At 49.4% G+C, this 26,040-nt stretch overlaps 1 protein-coding gene across 1 annotated transcript in view; it reads left to right on the top strand.

Annotated features, from left to right (window-relative positions):
- The window catches only part of ANKRD10 (ankyrin repeat domain 10), a 33,301-nt gene extending 30,740 nt beyond the window's left edge, over positions 1-2,561 (top strand). Inside the window, exon 6 of the mRNA XM_042930270.1 lies at positions 988-2,561. Coding sequence (XP_042786204.1) covers positions 988-1,463 — 476 coding nt within the window. The 3' untranslated portion in view covers positions 1,464-2,561. The remainder of the gene's footprint in view (positions 1-987) is intronic.
- Positions 2,562-26,040: the final 23,479 nt, after the last annotated feature.

Raw genomic sequence — 26,040 nt, 5'->3', positions numbered from 1 at the left:
CTGTGCTGTTGAGCGAATCCCCACGAACACAAATGGTAGTCTTGAGTCTCCTCGTACCGAAAAATACCTCGTACTGGCTCTTCCCGTGGGTCCGCACGTGTTGTGACTGACTCTTCCCCCCTCCCCCCATAAGGCATCCTCCTCTTAATGGATGTCTAAACAATCAACGTTTTTCCACCGTAAGTGATTTTTTACAGCAGTCCAATTAGGCGAAGGCTTGGACCCCGTTGTCCCTGTAAATGCTGAACTTGGAGGAGCCCGCCAGTCGGTGCCAATGTGCCGCTGGCCCCAGGGTGGACGCGGGAAAACACTTAGCGACTCGTTCTCTCGTCGCCGCTCTGCGCTGTGCCTGCGCCGCCGTGTGGCATCTTGCAGAAGTGCCAGGTGGATGCGAGTGGCGCTAAGACGTGACCTCTTGCGTCCGCCTCCCCGGCTTGAGAGGCGGGCGGCCTCTACGGAGCTCTGCGCCGCTGTCTCGCCTGGTCCCAGGAGCTGCCCCAGGCCCGGCTTCACGGACCCTTCTCTTTTTCCCTTAAGAGCTGCAGAGGTGTGGGGTTTTATTTTAGCTCCGTGGAAATCCTTCCATTTAGTTCTGCTGGACTTTTTTCTCGGGTGATTTTTAAAACTTCTTTCTGAAAGTAGTCTTAAAATGAGAACAGGTTTTTTTTTTTTTTTGACAGCTTTTCAGTACTGCTGGTATTTTTCGTGCCGTGTTATTTGTCAGCTTAGGTTTTTAAACTCAGCTACTCGATGCTACTGAAATTCATAAATGTTTCCTATCTTACCAGGCAAGTGGCACTGTTGTGTTCTATTTTTAAATCTGCCAGTGCACAGTTTTCTACTTCGGCGAAGGAACCGGTCTGTTTGAGAGAAAAAACAAAAGCTAAATAAACCCTTTACAATTGTAGCAGCAGTGAAACATTTTTTGCACTTTCTCCTTCCCCCCCTGGTTCTGAATTTTGGTGACAGGTGTATTTCTTAATGCAGATGTGAAAAACAGTAGCTCCGTGTCGAATACATTGACAAACGGATGTGCCATCAATGGACACTTGGACTTCCCCTCCACGACACAGCTCAGTGGGATGGAAAGCAGGAATGACCAGTGCTTGACAGGATCTAATGGAATTAGCAACGGATTAGTGCCAGGACGGCCTTTTCCGAGTAGTCAGGGTTCTGTTTGTATTAATGGGACCGAGGAACCGGAAAAGACCGTGAGCGTTAACTCGGAGATGTGTGGCTCTCTGCACCTGAACGGGAGTCCGAGTAGCTGCGTAGCTAATAGACCTTCGTGGGTGGAGGACATCGATGAGAGTCTGCACTATGGGCACTACCATGGCTTTGGGGACACTGCCGAAAGCATCCCCGAGCTCCACAGCGTGGCAGAGCACCCTGGCTCCGCGAAGGGGGGAGACAGACACGGCAGTGGCGCCCTGGGGGCCATGCACCTGTACCACGGCTCTTAAGAGACGCACTCGCCCCCACCCCCCTGCAGCAGCCAGCTCAGTACTGAAGTGGCATCGATTTGAGGGAATGCTGCGACTTGTACTATTTTTTTATACTTTAGCTTTCTGGAAAAAATAAGCTTTTATTGGAAAAGTTCCTCCCGAGTCCCTATTGTATGCACGCGTAGGGCTTATTAAGTGCATAGCTGTTTCTTTCACAGGATGGTGAGCCTCTTCTGGAGTTTAATTTTTCTCCCGCCAGCCGCAGTGTTTTCTTTTGATACCGTCACCTTAATTGCCATTATTCCTTCAGTCAAATTAAATTATATCTGATCAGCATAAATTGGGGCCAGAAAATGAGGTGCCTGGTGATTCAACTCCTTGCACATAGTGATTTTGAAGAGCTTGCTTTTACTCTTTCCTGTAGAATTTGTGACAGAAGACAGCTCTTTCCCTACGCAAAGTATAGCCTTACAAAGATTTCTTGAAGAGAATGTTTGATTTTTCAGTCTTTTCATGGAAACTCTGCGACTTGCCATGTGGTGAGGTCTTGCTTAGAGCCACACGTAGTGGTTCGGGGGTGTGAGCGGCCCCTTCTTTAAAGCCGTGGCTCCCTGCCCTGGATTTCATTGAAAATACGTGCAGCCCGGGACTGACCTATGATATTATTCCACATTTCTTGCTTTGTCTCTACACCTTTTACCACAGATAACGGTTTCCTTTATAGGTAGTGGAAATTACTCTTTGTAGGAACTGCCAGGTCAGAATGTTTAACTGACTTTTTGACTTACATTTTCTTTTTTCCTCGTTTTTGTTTTTTGGGGTTTTCTGCTTTAAAATGTATACCACTATGTATATCCAGTCAACTGAGAGAATTTCGGATCTCTCTTAATAAAACTGCACTAAGTTTATGGTTTTATAGAAATTAGCTTTTGTTTAGGCAACTAGTGGTCACACTGTGCAAATATTGTAATGAATTTTTACTTTTCTGATTTTTGTAATAAAAATTGGTGAAGATCGAGAAAATGTCAGATGAACAAACCAATGTTCTAAGAGTGTAACTAACATGTTGTTTTTAAACTGTTCTTTACAAATTGAATAAAAAACTCTCACACTCGAGTTGTTCCTAGGGTGTTCTTTCTTTCCAAGGTGTGAGGGCCTGTAGGGCGCATCTGTGCAGGAAACAGGAAGGGAGGTTCAAGTTCAGTATTGCCTTTTATTTTGCTTGTAAGATTTTACTTTACTCCCCTGATCCTGCCCATGTAGTTATTTCTTACCACTGTTTGATTTGTTAACATGTGTGCTTTGGTTGTATGGATACTTGATCTCACTAGTTGGCTCTTAGGGGTCTAAATTGCTGTCAGCTAACAGTAATGTCCCTGCGTGCTTATTTTCATAAAAGACAGCAACCCAAGAGGCTCCTGGGCGGCTCAGTCGGTTAAGTGTCCGACTTCAGCTCAGGTCATGATCTCTCAGTTCACGAGTTCGAGCCGTCTGTCGGGCTCTGTGCTGACAGAGCCTGGAGCCTGCTTCCGATTCTGTGTCTCCCTCTCTCTCTGACCCTCCCTCATTCATATCTGTCTCTCTCTGTCTCAAAAATAAAATAAAACATTAAAAAAACTGAAACAGGAGTGGTAAAGTGAGTGGAGACAAAGCTCAAACAAGTCTGGATGCGAGCTGATATTGACACTGGGTATGTAAATGTTCATTTTTCTGTGTACTTTGTATATATTTGGGGGAATTTTTTTTTTAATTTTTAATTTTATTATTATTTTTTATAATTTACATCCAAGTGAGCATATAGCGCAACAATGATTTCAAGAGTAGATTCCTTAGTGCCCCTCCCCCATTTAGGCCCTCCCCTCTCCCACAACCCCTCCAGCAACCCTCAGTTTGTTCTCTATATTTATGAGTCTCTTGTGTTTTATCCCCCTCCCTGTTTTTATATTATTTTTGCTTCCCTTCCCTTATGTTCATCTGTTTGGATCTTGAAGTCCTCATATGAGTGAAGTCATATATGATTTTTGTCTTTCACTGACTAATTTCACTTAGCATAGTACCCTCCAGTTCTATCCACGTAGTTGCAAATGGCAAGATTTCATTCTTTTTGATTGCTGAGTAATACCCCATTGTATATATAGACCACATCTTCTTTATCCATTCATCCATCGATGGACATTTGGGCTCTTTCCATACTTTGGCTATTGTCGATAGTGCTGCTATAAACATTGGGGTGCATGTGCCCCTTCGAAACAGCACACCTGTATCCCGTGGATAAATGCCTAGTAGTGCAATTGCTGGGTCGTAGGGTAGTTCTATTTTTAGTTTTTTGAGGAACCTCCACACTGTTTTCCTAAGTGGCTGCACCAGCTTGCATTCCCAGGAAATTTTTTTAAATTAAGACTTTAAGAAGACAAAGAATGATCTAGTACTTTGAAAACATATGGACGTCATTTTAACACTGACCAAGAATAAGCTTAAATTTTGCTCTGCATGTCTCACCAAAATTAAGTGCATCCTAAACTATTATAATAGTTAACTGGTTCTTAACTTTTTTTGGTCTGAAGACCCTGTTAGGTGCTTGTATACTTAAATACTAGTGGCAAACAATTGGAAAATTAGACTTTAAAAAGTCCATTTACAGTAACACCAAAAACCATAAAATACCTAGGGATATATCTTAAAAGATATTCAAGACCTCCACACTGAAAACTGTAAAACATTTCAGAGAAAAAAAAAAAGGTTCAAATGAATGTTTTGGTTGAACTATGGGAAGAAAACCTATTTGCAAATGACATGATATATATACAGAAAGCCCTAAAGACTCCACCAGAAAACTACTAGCACTGATGAATGAATTCAGTAAGGTTGCAGAATACAAAATTAATAAGCAGAAATCTATACATAATGAAATACATTAATGAAATAGCAAAAAAGAGACATTAAGAAAATCCCACTTACAATTGCACCCAATATGATAAAATACCTAGGAATAACATTTAACCGAGGACTTGAAAGCTCTATACTCTGAAAACTATAAAACAGGGTGAAAGTAATTGAAGGAGACACAAACAGATGGGACGACATCCCATGCTCATGGATTGGAAGAACAAATCTTGTTAAAATGTCTACACTACCCAAAGCAATCTACAGATTTAATGCAACCCTATCAACATACCACCAGCATTTTTCACAGGGCTAGAACAAATAATACTAAAAATTTGTTTGGAACCCCAAAGGACTTCAAATAGCCAAAGCAATCTTGGAAAAAAAGAACAAAATGAGGCATCAAAATTCTGGACTTAAAGTTGTATCATAGAACTATAGTAATCAAAACAGTATGGTAGTGGCCCAAAAATAGACACAGATCAACGGAACAGAGAGCCCAAAAGTAAACCTATGCTTATATAGTCAGTTATGTACAGCAAAAGAGGCAAGACTATATGATGGGGAAAGTCTCTTCAGATACTGGTGTTGGGAAAACTGCATAGTTATGTGCAAAAGAATGAAAATGGACCACTTTATCACACCACACACAAAAATAAATTCAAAATGAGCTAAATGTAAGACCTGAAGCCATAAAAATCTTAGAAGAAAACAAAGGCAGTCATTTCTTTGACATCAGCCATGGAAACATTTTTCTATATATGTCTCCTCTGGCAAGGGAAATAAAAGCAAAGTTAAACTATTAGGACTACACCAAAAAAAAAAAAAAAAAAAAAAGAGCTTTACCACAGCAAAGGAAGCCACCATAAAACAAGGCAATCAGCTGGCTGGGAGAAGATATTTGCAACTGATATATTTGGCAAGGGATTAGTATCCAAAATATATAAAGAACTTACATAACTCTACACAAAACAGTCTAGTTAAAAATGGACAGAGGAGGGGCACCTGGGTGGCTCAGTCGGGTAAGCGTCTGACTCTTGATTTCCACTCAGGTCATGATCTCATGGTTCATGAGTTTGCATCTCGCATTGGGCTCCACACTGACAGTGCAGAGCCTGCTTGGAATTCTCTCTCTCCTCTCTCTGTCCTTTCCCTACTCCTGTGCTCGCTCGCTCTCAAATAAATAAACTTCAAGTTTAAAAAAAATGGATAGAGCATCAGAGTAGGCCTATAGGTGGCCAACAGACACATGAAAAGATGTTCAACATCCCTCCTCGTCAGGGAAATACACATCCAAATCACACAGATATCACCTCACACCTGTCGGAATGTCTAAAATAAACACAAGAAACAAGCATTGGTGAGGAGGTGGAAAAAAATGAACTTCTTGGTGGGAATGCAAATCGGCACAGCCACTATGAAAATATGATGGTTCTTCAAAAATTAAAAACAATTACCATACGACCCAGTAATTCCACTACTATTAACCCCCCTAAAAAATGAAAACACTAATTCAAAAGGATACATGCCCCCTGTGTCTACTGCAGCATTATTTGCAACAGCCAAGATATGGAAGCAGCCCAAGTGCCCATCGATACATGAAGGATAGAGAAGAGGTGGTGTGTATATGTATATATATACAGTGGAATATTGTTCAGTCATAAAATAGAATGAAGTCTTGCCATTTGCGACAACATGGATGGACCTAGAGGGTATAATGCTGGGTGAAATAAGTTAGAGAAAGACAGATACCATATGATCTCATTCGTATGTAGAATTTAAGAAGCAAAACAAACAAACAAAAGAGACCAACCAAAACCAGACTTAAGTACAGAGAACAAAGTGGTGGTTAACAGGGGAGGTGGATCGGTATGGATGAGACAGATAAAGGGAATGAAGAGCACACTTACCTTGATGAGCACTGAGAAATGTATAGAATTGTTGAATCCCATTGTATACCTGAAACTAATGTAACACTGTAATTGTATTTAAGAAAAAGATACTCAAAACCCTACACTGAAAACTATAAAACATTTGAAAGAGAAAGGTTTAAATAAATGTTTTGGTTGAAGTATGTAAAGAAAATATGGCCTCAAACAGGTAATTGATACACCAGAACTCTACAGTGGTAGTTTCTTCAAGGTTAGTTGCAGTGTTGAATCAGACCATATCAGTGAATTTTTCTTTCTTTCTTTTTTTTTTTTTTCTACATTTATTTATTTTCAAGAGAGTCAGAGTGTGAATCAGGGAGGCGCAGAGAGGGAGAGGGAGACACAGAATCCAAAGCAGGCTCCAGGCTCTGAGCTGTCAGCACAGAGCCCGATGCATGGCTCAAACCCACGAACCGTGAGATCACGACCTGAGCCAAAGTCAGACGCTCAACCGACTGAGCCACCCAGGGGGCTGGAAAATATTCTTTAACTGAGTTTTGCAGATCTTCCAAATGCTGAAACATTGTATTTATTATAAAAAATCACCTTAATATCAATAACAGTCTCATAAAAGTTCACAGCTGGAAAGTGTCAAGTGCATGGTGGTGGATACAAGTTTGGAAATTCTAATTTTTGCTCGAAAGCTCAAACTTCGTCTTCAGACTCAGTCGTTTCTCTTGAAGTGGCTAGGGTCACCTGGTGAAATTCCACAGAACGTTATCTGTCAGACACCCAGGTCTTCGTAACTGTAGTTTCTCAATCATGCTTTCAAGTCAAAACGATGTTTCCAGAAAAAAGCAACTAGTTACACTGTGGTGCAGACACGTGCTTTTCCTAGAGACCGCCCCACCGTGCGGCAGAAATCCTGTATGTGTGCCTTCTGTTCCATCACGCAGAATACGTACTCGGCGGTCGAGATCTTAATAAAATTATTTTCACTGTGTCAAGGACATTCTTAAGTGGAATTGGCTTTTTAAAAACTGCAGTGCTGAAAAATAGAATAGTAGCTGGGAAATTGTTGCTGAGACTGGTACCATTTCTTGTGAACCATCAACGTACTTGTCAACACAGGAAGAAGTCCTGCCTCCTTGGTTGTACAGTTATGACATCTGGGGTGCCCGGAAATGCCCCAGGGTCCCCAAGGGCCTGTAGGTCACAGTTTAAGAACTGCTGGAAGAGGGGCACCTGGCTGGCTCGGTCGGTAGAGCATCCGACTGGATCTCGGGGTCATGAGTTCGAGCCCCGTGTTGGGTATACGATGCCCTGATGTTTGGGGCAGTGAGATCTCAGGGACTAAATGATAGATACTGGGAATCTAGACAGGTGTGCCTGGGCATTCTTTAGCTTGTCTGTGGATCGAATGTTTTCATAATGAGGAGGCAGAGAATGGGAGTAGATTAATTGGAGATGGAAACTAGGAAATTTCTGAAGAGTTCTCCTGCAATGGGGAACCAAGAAGGAGTCAATAGGAAGAAGGGGCCGTGTCTCCTGGAGAGTCTGCAGATGGGAAGACAGGAAGGAGGGGACGCTTCCAGATGGGCTCTGTGAGTGAGGACGGGAGGCGGGTGGGGACCTTCACCCTGGGGGGCTGTGTGGGGGAGCAGGAGGGCCAGGGGGTGTCCAGACACGTGGTGCGGCTCCACGGGCCTGGTTTCCCCCACTTGGTGACCACGAGCCCGAGTGACACCGGGCAGGGGGAGAGCTCGCGTTAGACTTGGTCCGCGACGAGAATCTGGGCAGATGGTGACACCGTCCGAGCTGTGACCGAGTCACGAAGGGTCAGACGGACAGAGCGTGTGGTGGGAGGGAGGCCGCGGTGTGGGCGCTGAGGGGACAGAAGGGTCCAGAGGCCACGGTCTTCACTGGCAGCTCTGCCTTCAGGAGGACAGCCGGCGGGGCCCAGGGGGGTGAGGGCAGGGGGCGTGCAGTGAGGGAGCTGGGATGAGTCAGGAGACGTTGGGAACAGACATGAAGACTTACTGGGGTGTGTTGGCTGGACCTCCTCTCTACGAGGCCCCGAGGTCACTGCTGAGAAACAACTCAGACCAATGAACCTGACCCAGGTCAGTGGGATGTTTACAGTGTCTTATTTTTCTCTGTCACCGGTGGCGCAGGCCTCTGCGGCCTTGTTCAGAGGTTTCGTAGGGTGGGAAACTAAGATTTGGTTAGGTCTTAGAAACCGTCCTGAAACAGACTTTGTATAACCTCTCTGTCAGGTAATTCTGAAGTTAGGGATTCAAGATTCTGGGGATGATTCAGAAGGGAGACTGAGATGGGAAATCAGGAAGCACCCCGAGTCGAAAGGGGTAAAGAGGCCGCCCAGGTGATCAGGAGGGACAGAGACTCAGAACAACGCTTGCTCTGAAAACCCCTGAACTAGGACAGGAGGGTAATTACAGGGACGGGAAGGGAGCTGTGACAGGGCCCCGCGGGGCTGAGGGAGGAGACCCAGGCCACAGGCGTTCGCAAAGGGGTGCTTTGCAGTTCGGGCCTCGTGGGCAGGAGCTGTGGTCACAGCCCCCCGGGTGACGACGGGTCCGGGCCCGACGAGGGCCGGCCAAGGCTGGCGGGGTCCCCAGGGGGTCGCAGCCCCCAGGAGGGTCGTGGCGAGGTGGTCACCAGGCCCTGGCCGAGGCAGCAGTGTCACTGAGGACTGACGTGGGGCACGACGCCCCTGCACGCGCCCACAGCCTCCGCACACACGCTACCGGGGGTGTGTGGCAGGTGCTGGAATGTGCAAAAATGCACACCCAGCCAGGGAGAGACCCCCTCCCCACCCTCCCCACCATGTTCCCCCAGTGCCCGCACAGGCAAAGCTCAGGCCGTGCCCGCCGTGCAGGGGAGATGCTTGGGGTCCGGTTGGTTATCCCCATGGTGTAGAAGGGTGGGCCTGGGCTGGTGCGGTGCCCTGTCTGGACCACGAGCCAGAAAGAGGACACGTGCCGTTGGGGCAAGCCGGGAAGCGGCTGATCGAGGCACCGCCTTATCATGGGACCCAGACTCAGGCAGGTGTCTGCACAGCCAGCCCTCATGTTTGCAGACTCCCAACTTGGGAAATCACCTACTTGCTGAAGTGTGTCCAGACCCCAAATCAGCCCTCGGGGCTCCGTGCAGATCTTTCGTCCAGTCCCATCGTAGCGCCCACGGCGCCAGCAGAGACCGTGTTCTGCACCCCGTGTCCCAGCGCTCAGGCTCTGCGGGGGGGGGGGGGTGTCGGGGGTCCTCTTCCCAGTGTGTTTTGTGCCACAGTTTTCACGTGTCTGTGCTTTTGGCTGGTGGCTTCACTGTGAAGTGGCCACAGGGGTCGGGCCGAGCGCCCCTTGTGCAGGGAGGCTGAGCTGCGCCTTGCAGAGAAAATGCCTCCTTCAGGCGTGAGGTGCCCTGCTGGTGTCTGCGGGGTCAGCGGTAACGCGCCAACAACGTGTGGCAAGCGGGGTGTCTTTAAACAGAGACACACGTGAAACAAGGTTACGAGTTGATGGTTGGGGAAGATGTTGGGACCAGACGCTCGCAGGGGCCTGATTCCATCCCCCGCGCCCCGCCCCCCCCCCCCCAACCCCCCCTAGAGCACCGGGTCAGCACGTGCTGACGCAGGGTTTGCAGCTCTGGAGCCCGGCCACTGCAGAGAGCAGGAGTCACCGTCTAACCAGAGTGCAGCGCTCAGGACTGGCAGGCGCTCACGAAATGAAACAGCGAGGGGCACTGAGAATGCAGGGAGGGTTACGGTAATCTGTGCGCAGATGAAAAATTCCTGGTATGAGAGTCACGGCGGGGTCTTAATGCCTGGCCGGCCGTGTTTCTAACGCAGGATGTTCGCACGCCGCTCCTTGACAGTTGCGGTAAAGACGACATGGAAACCCAGATCTGGCGGTGCTCTGGGACGTCCCTGGGTTCTCACCGTGCGTGGTGTCAGTCGCCTGCTGCTGTGTAACACGCGGTCCCGAAGCTCCAAGCCTTGGAGCAACAGGCACCAGGGTGGCGCGGCCACGTGGGAACCACACGGAGCATCCGGGCTCCGCCTCCTGGCTCCCTCACGGGCAGGGTGCTCCGGCCCCGCCCCCTGGGCCGTGCGCCGTGGCCTAACTGCGTCCCCGCCACGTGGGCCTCTCACGTCACAGCAGCCGCCTTCCCCCCAGGTGGGTAAAGGAGGGTGTGGGAGACTGTTTGCCAGACTCGGAAGCAAGTCAGTACGTGGAGCCCACCCCGAAGGGGAAGGGTGTGAACGGAAGGACTCGGGTCCCCGGGCATCTCGGACGCTGCGTACCAGCAGACACGAGATGAACTCCCAGCCGTCGGGGCGGGCTGCACGAACAAGTGTCTGGGCCTGAAAGGCTGCGCCAGAGCGCAGCTGGGAGCCCCCGAGGGTCTTCCCGGAGCGGCAGGGGGGGGGCGTCTAACGTGAAGCCTTGTGAGGGGCCCGTGCCGCAGAGTGGCGTGCACGCTATGAGTCTGGGTATCCCAGCCTCAGAACACGACGATCATGTGTTGTCTGTGGGCACGAGTGTGGGTGTGGCAGGAGCACGGAGCCGCGGGGACAGGAGTGGGACACCACCTTCGCGGGAGTCAGGGACAGGGGAGGGGGCCACCGAGACGTGGACTTCTCCCCTGCCCCTGCTGTTTGGGGGGCACAGCTGAAACAAATACATTCAGGTGAAACCCGTTTTCAGGACAAGGTAAGGAAGGTGGGGTTGGAACAGCTCGGCCTCTCCCCGCTCCCTGAGCGGCAGGGTCCCCGCAACTCGGAAAATGACGGGTCTCGCTCCCTACCACCTTCGACCGCCACGGCGCCACCACCAGGGAATTTGATCAACGTGTCTGTAGAAACGCCACCAGAGGGGCAGCTGGGATGCACCGGCAGCCGGTCCTGCTCCCTCTGCTGCAAGATCCCTCGTTTCCGCCGCTTGCCGCTGAGGCTCTTCCGACAGTTCCTACCGTTCACAATAATCTAAGCCAGTTTTGTGGGCGAAACAACACGGGCCGTGACACCAAATAGCACGTTAAGTTTCAGTGCCCAGCAGTGACCCTTGCCTCGTTTGAGTAGATTTGAAATTGTCTCCGGAAGGGAAGGAGGAGGGAAGTGTGGGAGAGACCAGTCCCGTCCCGGCGGCAGGGGCCTGTGCCAGCAGGCAGGAAAGCAGGATTAAAATGCAGCGTTCGATGTGCTCTCGAGGGGCTTCACGGGGAGAGCAGACCGTGTGCAGGCCACTCACAAGGCCCACTGCCCTCTCCACCACCCGTGGGCCTCCCGGGGAGTAGCGGTGGCAAGATCCTGTGACCAAGGGGGCCGAGGTGGCTCCTGGCTCGTGGAGGGGAGACAGGCCCGGGGCCAGGCTGGCAGGGGGACACCTGAGCGGAGCCTTGGGGACGGGTGCTGACTACTAATCTAGCTGCCAGCTCCCACCTGGCGACCGTCCTGTCCAGTGATTTCTTCCGACAGACCCTGCGGGGTCGCTCCCACCTGCGCTGGAGGCCTGCCTCCCAGAAACGTGAAATCCCCCGAGCCTCCCAGCCTGTCAGGCTATAACAAGCCACTCTTAGTTCCAGACGGAATCGCGGCTTTGAAGCAAGACGTGGATTTGTCGAGGTGACGTCTGCCACGCGCGGTCGCATTCGATGAGAGCCCCGATGCCTCTCTGATGCGTGACGGCTTCCGTGGCCGCGGACGGGACCCTGAACCTGACGTCTCCTGGGCGCTGCTCTCTGGGGCCCACGGGGACGGGGAGGTCACGCCATCACACCTGACGCTCCAGACAAGAGCAGCGGGAAGAGGGAGAAGACAGAACCATACGAGCGGCACCAGACGATGGTTTTAAAGTGCGAACGGTTCAGCCCCAGCGGCTGACAGCCGGTACTCCACGCGACAGGCAGAGGGGCCAGATGTAGACAAGCACGGGGCGGGGGGGGGGGGTTGTATTTTGTCCCGACCAGGCAAAACAGGTTTGTTTGTTTGTTTACCTAGAATTTACCTCGGTGAGTCCTGCTTGCTCAGAGACCTCCCGGTGTTCGCTCACCTCTGCGGTTTCGTTGACACAAGAGTCGTGACCTCACTGGCCGAATGGGAAGGCATGCCAGCAGGTGCACAGTGGGCATAGGGTTGTCGACGTGGTCAGAGCAAAGTCTGGGAAACTCTCAGCCAGGAGCATAAGGGGACACAAGTAACGTAACGCGGGACCCAGGAACAGAAAAAGGGTATTCACTAAAAGTTAAGGAAATCTGGGGGCGCCTCAGTGGCTCAGTCGGTTAAGCATCTCACTCTGGATTACGACTCAGGTTATGATCTCATGGTCTGTGAATTCGAACCCCAGCTGGAACTCTGTGCTGGTGGCACAGAGCCTGCTTGGGATCCTCTCTCTCTCTCTCTCTCTCTCTCTCTCTGCCCCTCCCCTGCTCATGCGCGCTCCCTCTCTCTCAAGTAAATAAACTTTAAAAAAAACTAAGGAAATCTTGAATAAAGTAGAGAACTTCATTATACTCTGTGTCAGTGTCGGTTTCTTCATTCTAACAGACGTACCACGCTAATACAAGATGTTAATAATAGAGGTGTCATAGGGGGTCTGTAGTATCTTTGCAAGTTTCCTGTAATGTAAGACTATTCCAAAAAATCAGGTGGGTTCTGTAAAAACTGCTAACATTTGCAGGATGTGCCCCAGGTGGCCATGGACCTGGTCCTCCGGTCGAGGAGAGTGAGATGTAGGAACCTGCCCTGGGGACCCTGTCACGTGGGGGGCAGCCAGGCACGCCTGTCAGTAGGGTAATGGACGTTCCCACTAATGAAATATTACTCCAAAGGTTTGAAAGGAAAGTGGTGTTGAACCTAGAACCCTGTTACCAACCAAGCTAACAGGACTTCTAATGCTAAAGCAAAGACAATCCCAAAGCAGGGTGAGTCGGTCACCCTAACTTCAGCCAGATCCCTTACCCCCCAAAGAATCCATGGTCGCAACAGTGTGAGTGAGGAAACAAGGAATGTTTAACGTGGTCCGTATAGCTGTTGTTTGTATCAACACAACACATCAGTATCTGACTGTGGGACCAGAGTCTCAGGTTATCTCGTAACGGGTGATGGGTGTGGGGTACAGTGGAAAGAAGCACTGACTTTCTTACCTGGTGTGGGGCTAAGGATGCTTGCTCTCCAGACTACTCGAAAAACAAAGTTCATAGTGTTGCGTTGGTGTCCATGTGTCTTTGGACTCAGCTTGTGGGCAAGGCATCGACTGCCCAGCTGAAGCTGTAAAGAGAATGGCACGTGGGCGTGATGGGGAGGGGTGCGGGTGCTTGACGGGAAGCCAACAGTATCCCCTTGGGAAGGAGGAGCGGCGCAGAGAACAACAGAAACTCAAGCACACTGTTTGAGGTTATAATGGCAGTATATCACGTGGGATTAGATTGGGGTGTGTATAACCCAAAACCACCAAATCAGAGTGACTTAAAATAGATGTGTGTTTCGGGGCGCCTGGGTGGCTCAGCCGGTTGAGTGTCTGACTTCGACTCGGGTCATGATCTCACAGTTTGTGAGTTTGAGCCCCGCGTCGGGCTCTGTGCCGACAGCTCGGAGCCTGGAGCCTGCTTCGGATTCCGTGTCTCCCTCTCCCTCTGCCCCTCCTCTCCTCATGCTCTGTCTCTCTCTCTCTCTCTCTCTCTCTCAAAAATAAACACTTAAAAAAATCATAAAAGACAAAGAAATCGTTGTTTATGGAAGTAAGACGCAGGAATGATTGTGTCTGGAAAGCGTAACTAAGTGTGGAGGGTTCTGTGCTCTTTACCTGGTTACGAGTTGCGTGTAACCGTTAGATCCATGCTGAGACGTTTGGGAGCACGGCACTGAAGGTGTGACAAGGGGCTGCTGTCCGGCAGGTGAGGGCTGCAGACTGTTGCTTTGAGAACAGTGTGTCAGCATCTATTACCAATTAAAGTGTTCGGAACCTTCAAGCGCAGGCCCCTCGCGGGAGGAGTTTTGGGCAGAAACAGTCCCCGGCGCACACAAAACGTACGAACAGCAGTGACCACGGCAATATTGTTTGTTGTCACAAAACACTGGAAGTCACCCCATCCTAAGCCGAGGAAGACCCGTGTGGTGAAATGGAGTCAGTGCACCGGGGACAGTTCTGTCTCTCATGGACATTACGTCCAGGTGGGGAAAAACGGGAAGTCACAAATGCATTCCACACGCCTGCCCTGCGGAACAGCGGAGCGTGGCCCGGCCTGTGCGTGCTCAGCATGCTGCCGTCAGCCGGCAGTCGGGCAGATCATCCAGCCCAGAGCCTATGTGACAGTCTGGTGGAAGTCACATGTCTGGTGGGGCGTCTGGTGGAAGGTACTGAAGTCTGTACCAGGAGTGGCACACAGCCTGCTCGTACGGGGAGACGGGGGCTGCTTGTCCTCGAGACTCTGTGCCCAGCATCAGCAGGAAGGACAGAACCGCAGCTCACCAGCCCAGCACAAGACCCAAATCCCACACCCGGCGCGGCCTGTCCTGGACGGGGATCGGTGTCCATCATCACACAGTAGAACCGTCATTAGTTGGGGACCGACCGTCTTCCTTGTTTGGTGTGACCCATATCCGTAGTAGACGGGTGGGTGTGTGCCCTGCCTCAGTAGGGAGAGAGGGCGGATAATCCCATCTTGCTGCCTAAACGATGACGCATTTATATCTTCGAGTGTGTGGCTTTCTCCAGATTCAGTATCACCTCCTTAAGATAGAATCCTGGAAGTAAAGTAATTGGGTCATGGTTTATGAATATCTGCAGGGCTCTGGACACGCCTGGCCAACTCAGTCTCCAAAAGGAGACAGGATTTTTTACTTAAGTGTTTGTGCAGGGGAGGGGTTGGGCACAGAGGCGTGGGGGAGGTAATTTTGGTGCAGACTGCAGAAGGCGGTTTTAAGTGAAGGCTTAGGTTTATGCTTGTGGGGTTCCCGGAGAGGGTGACAGCAGATTCTCCCTTTCTCAGATACCGGGAACGCGGCACGTCCTGCCCCACACCTGCTTGGCGTTTGTTGTTGAAACCGAGTGACACGGGCTGATGGGCATAACGCAGATATTTACGGCTGAAAAAGAGGCTGCGAATTCCTCATTCCTCCCCAGACACAGTTGGCTCATCTGTCTAATGAAAAACGTGTATACAGCCAAGTTATAACAATCTCTTTTAAAGAGACACTGAAAACTGCACACAGAGAGCGGAACAGGATGACAGAAGAATTAGCATTTCATAGGAAGTCTGGGGCCGGATGGAGCCAGGAGACTTTGCTTCCAGGAGTAGAGTCAAGGACAAGACCCGCCAGTGGGGAGTGTCCCTCTGGCCATGGCTCTGCCCAGAAGGCCTCGGGGAAGCTGAGGCTTCTCTGACAACCCCCATCCCGTGCCCACCACAGCCTGGCCTGCCTTTGATTTCATCATTCTGTTCAAATTACTGCAGATATCAGTCCTGGAAACCAGTTTTAATTAAGGTGGCCCCCTGACTGTGTGTGGCTCTTTAGAGCAACAACGATGATGTTTAAAATACTAGTGGCTATTTTTGAAACTGGAAAGGGAATAATTCATCTCACCTTGAGAGAGGCAGCCCATGGGGCGCACAGCTAGAAATACACTTAAAAAGAATTTAAAATGCAGTGTAGGTCAGACCATTCAATCTGGTGCAGGGACACCCAGGAAGTCTCCAGCCCACTCCTCCAACCCTGCTTCTAATTTCTGTGCGTAAAGAACAGAACGTTTTCTCTGAAACTTATTTTATTTGTGAAAGATGACAGAATGTGTTTCCCCCCAAATCGAGAGTGCACCCTGGGGCCTGGGTGGCTCAGTCCGATTCTTGATTTCGGCTCAGGTCACGGTGTCGCAGTTTGTGACTCTGCGCCACGTCAGCAAGGAGCCTGCTTGGGACTCTCTCTCTTTCTGCCCCTCCTCCGTTCGTGCCTCTATCCCTCTGTCTCTCAAAATAAATAAATAAACATATAAAAAAAAAAGTGTACCCTTAAAGAGATAGGACAACTCAGCTGACCCATCTGCATATTGAAGAAAGATATGCAAACTTTAAAAAATAAGAATGGTGGTTAGTGCCTGTCAGACTTGGACCAAAAAGGAAAAGTGAGATAACATGGATCAGGGGTGAGTGACTGCGGCTGCCCCACGGCCTGAAGTGCCTCCGACCGAGTTTTCAGAATCAATTTCCTAAAGTTTCAATATCTTTTTATGGGACAAAACATTCCCAACATAATTTAAACAAGGGTTTGATGATAATTTTAAGCCAATCTCAATACAGAGACGTTTCAGTTACAATCTTTTATTTTTAAAAAAAAATTTTAACATTTATTTATTTTTGAGAGACAGAGAGAGACAGAGCATGAGCAGGGGAGGGGCAGAGAGAGAGGGAGACAAAGAATTAGAAGCAGCCCCAGGCTCCGAGCTGTCAGCACAGAGCCCGACGTGGGGCTCGAACTCACAAACTGTGAGATCACGACCTGAGCCGAAGTCAGACGCTTAACCGACTGGGCCACCCAGGTAGACCTCAGTTATGATCTTTTATATGCTTATTTGTCATCTAAATTATTTTCCTGTGACTTCTTTGTATGCTCTGTCCATTTTTCTGCTGGATTGCTGTTTTTATCGATTGATACAACCTTTTGTATACGGTCAGACCTTGTCAATGCATGCCCCATCGTTTTGCCTTTCTGTCCCTTGTTTTTAAATTTTGTTCTAGTGTTGTTAACCCACAGAACATTTTTGTCAAATCTGTTCTCCTCCTTGATGGTTTCTGAATTTAATCTCTTCTGTAAAATTGCTTTCCCAACCACAAAATTTCAAAAATGTTCTGTTAGCCTTTTAATTCTTTTATGATCCTTTCTTTTTTTTTAAGTTTAGTTAGTTTGAGAGAGAGAGAGAGAAAGAGAGAGACAGCATGAAGAGATGAAGGGCAGAGAGAGAGAGAGAATCCCAAGCAGACTCCACACTGTCAGCACAGAGCCCGACACGGGGCTTGAACTCATGAACCCTGAGATCATGACCTGAGCCAAAAGCAAGAGTTGGACGCTCAACCAGCTGAACCACCTGGCACCCCAACTTGTATTTTCTTCTAAATATACCTGAATGTGTAGGTACTACTCCTCCCAGTTTGTATGAATGGCTTCTTTTCAGTTTTGAAGCCACCTGCTCATCTAGTGAATTCCCGCGTGTGCTTGGAGAAGCCTCTAGGCTCTGTTCTGTTCCTCTCTCTGTTTGTTCCACTATGTTCCCCACTGTTTTCTGTGATGTCCTTACTACCCCTGTACATTAATTCTTCCTGCTGAACATTAGAAATAATGCATTTCTGTGTTAATTTAAAAAGGACTGGCATTTTTATGGTACTGTGTTCTGTTTTATTTTGGTCTTTGGTAATGCTATTTTTTAAAATATTTACTTTTGAGAGAGGGAAAAAGTGTGAGTGGGGGAGGGGCAGAGAGAGAGGGAGACACAGAATATGAAGCAGGCTCCAGGCTCCGAGCTGTCAGCACAGAGCCCAATGCGGGGCTCAAACTCACGGACCGTGAGATCATGCCCTAAGCCAAAGTCGGACACAACTGACTGAGCCACCCAGGCGCCCCAAGTAATGCTGGTTTTTTGTATACACACGTGACATAGATGTGTGTGATACTCATTCCTGGATGTTTCTCAATTTGTTCTACCATTATGATGTGATTTTTTTCCCCTCCATTTCATTTTCTAACAATGTCCATATAAAAGCATTTTTTATTGTATAAATTTGACTCCTATCCAGTCAGCTTGCTGAGTTCTCCTAACACTTTTTTGGTGAGACTTTTCAGTTTTCTACTCATACCTTATCTTACACCGAGCACAAAAATTTGCACTCAAAATGGATTAAAGGCTTGAATGTAAGATCCGAAACTATAAAACTCCTAGAAGAAAAAAAGGGGAAAAGCTCCCTGATGTTTCAGCAATGGTTTCTGAGATCTGACACCCAAAGCAAAAATGGACAAGTGAAGGCACATCTAAAAAGCTGCACCAGGGGCGCCTGGGTGGCTCAGTCGGTTGGGCGGCCGACTTCGGCGCAGGTCATGATCTCGCAGTCAGTGAGTTCAAGCCCTGCGTCGGGCTCTGTGCTGATGGCTCGGAGCCTGGAGCCTGTTTCAGATTCTGTGTCTCCCTCTCTCTGACCCTCCCCTGTTCATGCTCTGTCTCTCTCTGTCTCAAAAATAAATAAATGTTAAAAAAAAATTAAAAAAAATAAATAAAAAGCTGCACCACAGAGGAGACTCCAAGGGAGAAGGCAACATACAGAATGGGAGGAAAATATTTGCAAACCATATATCTGATGAGAAGCTAATTTCCAAAATACATAAGGAACTGCTACAACTTAATAACAAAAAGCCAAATAACCCAATTAAAAAATGGGCAAAGGACCTGAATAGACGTTTCTCCAGAGAAGACATACAAGTCTCCAACAGGTGGGTGAAAAGATGCCTAACGTTTTCCATTAATCGTCAAGAAATGCGAATCAAAACTCCAATGAGATATCACCTCACACTGTTAGGATGACTAATGTTTCCAAAAAAAAAAAAAAAAAGCATTGGCAAAGATGTGGAGAAATTGAAACCCTTGTAAACTGGTGCAGCCGGCACGGAAAACAGCGTGGATGGAGGCTCCTCAGAAAATTAAAAGTGGACCTGCCTCACGATCCAGCTATCCCACTTGTGGGTATATATGCAAAGGAAATGAGATAAGGATCTCTCAAAGACATACTTCACTCTCATGCTCGACCCAGTGCTGTTTGCAATAGCCAGGATATGGAAGCAGCCCCAGTGTCCATCGACAGATGAGCGGATAAAGAAAATGTGGAATGTATGTGCACTGGAATATTATTCAGCCTGGCAAAAGAGGCGGTGGGCGGGGCGGGGGGGAGGGTCCTACCACTGGCAACAATGTGGCTGGACCTGGAAGGTGCTACCTAAGGGAAATAACCCAGACACAGAAGGCATCTAGAACAAATACTGCTTGTTCCTCTTACGTGAGGCATCTAGAACAGTCGGATGTACAGGTGTAGACACCAGAAGGCTGGTTAGCAGGGGGCAGGGGAAGGGCAAGGTGGGGGGTAGTGGTTCCAAGAGTACAGAGTAGAGATCTGCTGTTTTACGGTACCTATAGCTAGCGAGAAGATACTGTGGTCCTAGAAATTGGTTATGAAGGTAGCTTTCAGGTTAAGTGTTATGATCAAAACAAGAAGCAAAAAAGATACACAAGGAAATTTTTTGAGAGAATGAATATGTTTGTCACTTTGATTGTGGTGAGGATAACATGAGTGTATACATATGTCCAGACTCACCAGATTGTAGACACGTTAATTGTGTGCATTTTTATGTACTAGTTATACCTCAACAAAGCTGGAAAAAACAGAGTTAAATTTTAGCCACTTAAAAAAAAAAGTAAAACTAATGCTAGTTTGGCTTTTCTTGGGCAGAATCTACGTACTCGGTTTGCTTGCTTTATTGCTTTGATTGAAATGTCTGAGGCAGTGTTACACAATGGCATTTCTAAATTGTTTCTGTCCTTAATGCCTTCAGTATTTCATCGCTTAAGATCATATCTGTTGTTGGTTTCTGGAAAATAGCCATCGTTCTATTTTTTAAAGCTCTCTTCAATTTCTGTTTGCATCGAGTTTCTGGTTAGGAAATGGGCTGGATTTTATCAAGCGCCTTTTGGTCCCATAATGATAAAATCACGTGATTTTTCTCCTTTGATATGCGGGGTGTAATGACTCGTGTCCACAGATCTCTTAATGACGAAGCATCCCCATATTCTTGGGATAAGCCCAGCTTGACCACAGCTTATGTTTCTAGTATGCTGCCGAGCTCAGTTGCCAGTATTTTTGCTTGGTGTGTTCACATCTGCGCTCATCCAGAAGGAATGTCTGTAACTGGGAGCATGGGGGGATGGGGGGGAGCATCATTATGAGGGCCTTCGTGAAGGTTTTATGAAACAACGGGTCGTTTGTCTCTATTTGTCTCTGTTCTAGAACAGTTTGTGTAAATAGGGATTACGTGTTCCCTGGATATTTGGTAAAATCACTTGAAAAGCTGTCTGGCTCTGGCAACTTTGCATCTTTTTTTAGGGGCGAGTCTTGGCTGTTCTCGCTGTAGGACTCAGAGGCCATTGGCCTATTCAGGCCACTCGCACCTTGTGGGTGAATGTTTCTACAAAGTCACAGATTTCATCCATACTTTAAAGTTGATTAACAGAAGTTGTGCAAACAATTTTTACGGTCATTTCCGTCTCCTTTGTCTGCTGCCTGCCTCCAAAATCCGGGTGTCTGTGTTGCCCATCACTTTTCCTAAAGGCTCACCAGGAGCCTGGCTTTCTTGTGTGTGTGTGTGTGTGTGTGTGTGTGTGTGTGTGTGTGTGTGTTTTATAATATTTATTTATTTTTGAGACAGAGAGCACGAGCAGGGGAAGGGCAGAGAGAGAGGGAGACACAGAATCCCAAGCGGGCTCCAGGCTCCGAGCTGTCAGCACAGAGCCCGATGCAGGGCTTGAACCCATAATCTGTGAGATCATGACCTGAGCCGAAATCGGACGCTTAACCAACTAAGCCACCCAGATGACCCCCCAAATATATTTTTTAAACAACCAGCTTTTGGTATTATTTATTAGTTAATTTGTTTTGTATTCTACTTCATTAATTTCAATTTTATCACTTTTAATTTTATCCTTATTCTCTTCTGTTCTGGTTTCTTCTGTTGAATGCTTAACTTGTTCATTTCACACTTTCTTGTTCAACAGTAAGACTAATTATGGGTAAAACTATAAATTTTCTTCTGGCTATGACTTTAACTTCATCTTTAGATGAAATGTGCTTATTTTATTGATTTCTACGTAACTAATCACTTACCAGTCACATGTCTTTTGATCTGAGAATCATCTTTAAAAATGTTTTTCAAATTTCCAAGGGGATGAGTGTCTTCATTTCATATTATTAATTTCCAGATCAGGTAGGACTATCTGTAAGAACTCTACTTTTCATAATTTATGAAAAAACTCCTGGCCCCCGGGAGTACCAAGAACAGGAAGAAGTTTGGGGAAATTTGTACTGTCCTAAGAAAAGAATGTGTAATCCACGCACGCACATACACACACACACAGTTAATTCTTATTTGAATCCTGAATGTCTGTTTATTCATTCCCTCCTTGAAGGGTCTGATTCTGAGAGAGGGGTATCAAAGCTTCCTGCTGGGATTACGATTCTAACAAATTCTTCTTGTATTTTTTATTTATTTTTAAATTTTTTTAAATGTTTTTATTTTTGAGAGAAAAAGAGAGCACGAGCGGGGCAGGGGCAGAGAGAGAGGGAGACGGAATCCAAAGCAGGCTCCAGGCTCTGAGCTGTCAGCACAGAGCCCAACGCGGGGCTCGAACTCACGAGCCATGAGATCATGACCTGAGCGGAAATTGGACACTCAACCGACTGAGCCCCCCAGGCGCCCCTTTTCGCCTTGTATTTTTGATGCATTTGCCTTCCGTGTGTTCTGGCACATCGACTGTTTTACCTTTTTAAGTGGACTGTTCTTTTTAACTTTGCCACACGCCCCTTTGCGCGGCGGATGCCCGGATGCTACCTTGGTTCCCCCCAAACCCCGCCCCTGCCGGCTCCCCTGGACGGCCTCGGGTCAGTCTCGGCCAGCGGTGGGCCGGGCATATTGGAGGGTGGAGGTCCCCCCTTCATGCCCTTGCTCATTTCCGTGGCTTTGCCTCTTGTGGCGGCCCTTCCGCTGATTCCCTCCTGCGTCAGGAGCCACTCCCTCCCTGACACCTTCCAAACTCGGGGAAGGAACAGCCCTGTGGTCGCCAGCCCCCAACTGTCATGCCCGCGGCTGAGACACCCCCCACCTTCGCGAGCAGTCCTATTCCTGAGCCCCCCTCAAGCCTCGGGCTGTGAGGGCGCGTGTATCCCCTGCTGCCTCTGCTTCGGGCCTTAAGTTCCACTTTGCCGGCTTCTCTGGTGTTTGCACCTGCCTGTTCTTTTGTTTTGGTTTGGTTTTATTTTTATCTTATTTCTTTCATATATTTTGGACTGTCTCATAAAATAGTTCTTTGTCGTTTTGTTTCCTTTTTGATCTAAGCCGAGTGACTGAGAGGGAGGACGGGGTGTTCTGGGGTGATGTGGTTTCCTGACGAGGACGGTAGTTTCACAGGTATTCACTCTGTGATCGTTCCCCAAGCCACCGCCGGTGATTTGCGCATTTTCCGGTGACCGGTCACCCCCCCGTGAAAACGTAAAGCCTGCACAAAGCTGGCGCAGTGCGTCTGTGGTGTGACAGTTCCCCCAAGCCGGGCACACGGAGCTGGATCCTTCTCAGTGTTACGAGAGGGTCCCGGTGTTTACTCAGCGGAGGACCAGCCGCGGCTCCCGGGAGGACTGTTCCTTCTGCCGTAAAGGTACAGATCGTGTTTGACAAGTACGTGCAGAGTCACTCCCTGGAGGAGCCACAGGCCCTCGCGGTTTGCCGGGGTGTAGACTGGAGTAGCCTGGGTCCTCTGGGTTCCTGCGGTGGCCCAGCCCCCCCCCCCCAGCACCCCCTCCCCCCATGCTCGGTGCTCAGGGAACCCTTCCTGGACCACAGGTCCTGTCCAGTGGAAGCCTGTGGCCTCAGGAAATGCCAGGTCACAGGGAGGGTCCGAGGAGGGTGCCACCGCCCCTGCACCTCCCCCCAGGGAGGGGTGGAGTTGCCAGGAGGCCGGTGGGGGCCCCCGTGGAGCAGGGCATGAACGCCAGGGCACAGGAGCCGGCTGGGTGTGGGGGGAGCTTGCCTGGTTCTGCCTCCCGAGGCTGATCACCCCGCACGCAAGAAGCCTCTTCCCCTGGGCCTCCCACTCGGTCCACGGTGCCTCCCATGGCACCTCTCCAGCTCCTTCTGGTGGAGACAGTAGGGCACCCAGGGCCCCAGCTGCTGGTGGGGTCCCCTCCAAGCTGAGGCAGCCTGCTCCCTCTCTATGGTGGGAACCGGAGCTCTGGGGGACACAGTTGAACCCACAGCAGGACATCCACGTGGAAACGTCCAGTTGATGAGTGAATGAGTGAGAACGTTAGTCTGGGACCCGAGAAGACCTGAGAAGGCAGTAGGTTTAGGTGTTGCCGGCGCCAGGTGTAGAGGCGTGGGCGCATTCCCCTGGGGTGGGGCACACAGAGAAGAGAAGAGAAGCGTCCCCTGAAGGACAGCCAGAGGAAGGGCAGCGGGTGGGAGTCTGGTGGGAAGACACACGAGCAGACGTGTCCCGTGGAAACCGGGAGCGGGAGCACATGGGACCTGCGAGAGGGGTTCCAGGAAAGAGGGTAAGAAGTGGAAAAGCGTCTGGGAGCGAAGGGGACGCTCACAGCAGTGGGTTAGCGGAGCAGGGGTGGGGCAGCAGGCTGAGGCTGACAACACAAGCTGAAGGGAAAAGGGTGAGTTCAGGCTGCTGGTGTCACGGTCAGCTCTCATGGGACCTGGGTGGGACGGTGGCCAGAAAGATCACATGGGGAGGGGTGCCTGTGTGTATGTGCATGCGTGAGTGTGTACGTGTGTGCACTGTGTGTGTGCGTGAGTGTGAGAGTGTACACGTGTGTGTGTGCACTGCGTGTGTGTGCATGAGTGTGCGTGTGTGCACGAATGTGTATGTGTGTGCACTGCGTGTGTGCATGTGTGTGTGCACTGCATGCATGTGTGTGCGCTGCATGTGTGGGTGTGTGCGTGTTGCACTGAGTGTGTAAGTGTGTGCACTGCATGGATGTGTATGTGTGCACTGTGTGTGTGTGTGTGTACGTGTGTTCACTGCATGCATGTGTGGGTGTGTGCGTGTTGCACTGAGTGTGTGTGTGCACTGCATAGATGTGTGTGTGTGCACTGCGTGTGTGCGTGTGTACGTGTGTTCACTGCATGCATGTGTGGGTGTGTGCATGTTTTGCTGAGTGTGTAAGTGCACTGCATGGATGTGTGTGTGCGCTGTATGCACGTGTGTGTGTACGTGTGTGTGCGTGTGTCCGTGTGTGCACTGCGTGCATATGTGAGGGTGTACGTGGGTGTGCTGTGTGTGTGTGCCTGTGAGTCTGTGTGCACTGCATGCTTGCGTATGTGTACTGCGTGTGTGCATGGGGCGTTCGAGATGCAGGGCGTGCTTACATCTGGAGGGGAAAGAGATTAGCTGGGGAAGGACTCCAACCCACAGGGGACGCGAGAGACACCCTGCAGACCGAACGCCTTCGAGACTAGGGAAATCAAACCTAAATGGAAGTGTGGTGGCCAGTTTCCAGGGAGGGAGCTAAGTTGTACACAGAGCGACCAGATTCGGGACCCGCACCGGCCAGCGGCCCCGCCCATCACCCCACGCCTGACCACAGCCCAGCTCAGCTGTCACTTTGGTCGTCATCAGTTTGAAGCAGGTCACTGGGGTAGCCAAAGGTCTTGTGTCGGGGCGGAGGATGGGAACACATTCTTGGTGCCGGGACCAGTGGCCGGGAAACAGACACCAGCTCCTCACTGATCCTTCGAAAACGCTCGCTCCCATGTGACTGCAGCAGGCCACATTTACAGATGTGACCCCAAATAGGACTTGCTGTATATTTCATAACTAAAACCCCATCTTGCTCTAGAGGTCCATGAAGCAGGGACGGCAGGAGGGCGGGGGATTGGGACCAACATCGGGCCTCTTGTGGTTGTAGAATCCAAAGTCGCAGTTCAAAGACGAGTCGGGGCTCCAGTGCTCTTTGTCCTTGGAACTGTCTTATCATGTGCGACTTTTCCTCAAAGGTTGAATCTTGGTGCTGGGGAAGTAGGTGTCAGCACACTCTGCTCAGCCTCCTTGCCCCACCCCTCCTCCACCAGGAGGGGGCCCTTCAGGAGGCTGGGGGTGGAGGGCCACAGCTCCAAGGTGGCCATGTTTGGGGTCGTGTGGGCACATCTGCAGCGTTCTGCCCTCGGGGCACACTGACTGCCTCGTTAGCCACGACTGCACCGCTTTTATGAGGATTTAAAAAATCTCAGGTTTCTGGGGCACCCGGGTGGCTCAGTCGGTTAAGTGTCAAATTCTTGATTTCAGCTCAGGTTACGATCTCAGGGTCCGTGGGGTCGAGCTCCATGTCGGGCTCCAAGCTGATAGCATGGATTAGGATTCTCTCTCTCCCTCTCTCTCTGCCCCTTCCCCCACTCTCTTGCTCTCTCTCTAAAATAAGTAAACATTTTTAAAAACTCTCAAATTTCTGCCTTTCTGCCCAGCAATGAGTAAATTAGGCAACACGTCCATAAGCTGAAAGAGTGGGCGGGGAGCTGACCTGGGTTCTGGAAATGATTCTTGATCGAACTTTCTAAGACACGTGTGTGCCTGTCCCCACCTCGCTTAGATGCGTGCACACACATGTACACACACACAGCACACACCCGGACACGCAGGAGCCACCCAAACACGCACACACACATACAACATACTATATGCACAACACACATAACACACGTAGAACACAAGACCCACAACACATAAGACACACAGAGCCACACAACACACACACACACCAGAGAAGCAGTGTTTTCCAGCAGCTGCACACCTCCTCTCCGCCAGCCCGGAGGCTTCCGAGCGCCCCCAGCCTGATTGGTTGAAACAGCTCCACGGCGGTCTTGAACTACCTTGTCTTTTTTTTTTTTTTTTTTTAGTTTTTTTAACGTTTATTCATTTTTGAGAGACAGAGACAGAGCATGAGCGGGTAAGGGGCAGAGAGAGAGGGAGACACAGAATCTGAAGCAGGTTCCAGGCTCAGAGCTGTCAGCACAGCCT

Source organism: Panthera leo, chromosome A1 (genome assembly GCF_018350215.1).
Source record: "Panthera leo isolate Ple1 chromosome A1, P.leo_Ple1_pat1.1, whole genome shotgun sequence".
In the NCBI taxonomy this organism is placed as follows: domain Eukaryota; kingdom Metazoa; phylum Chordata; class Mammalia; order Carnivora; family Felidae; genus Panthera; species Panthera leo.
Note: the sequence above shows the minus strand (reverse complement) of the source record. Positions and strands in the feature narration are given on the sequence as shown.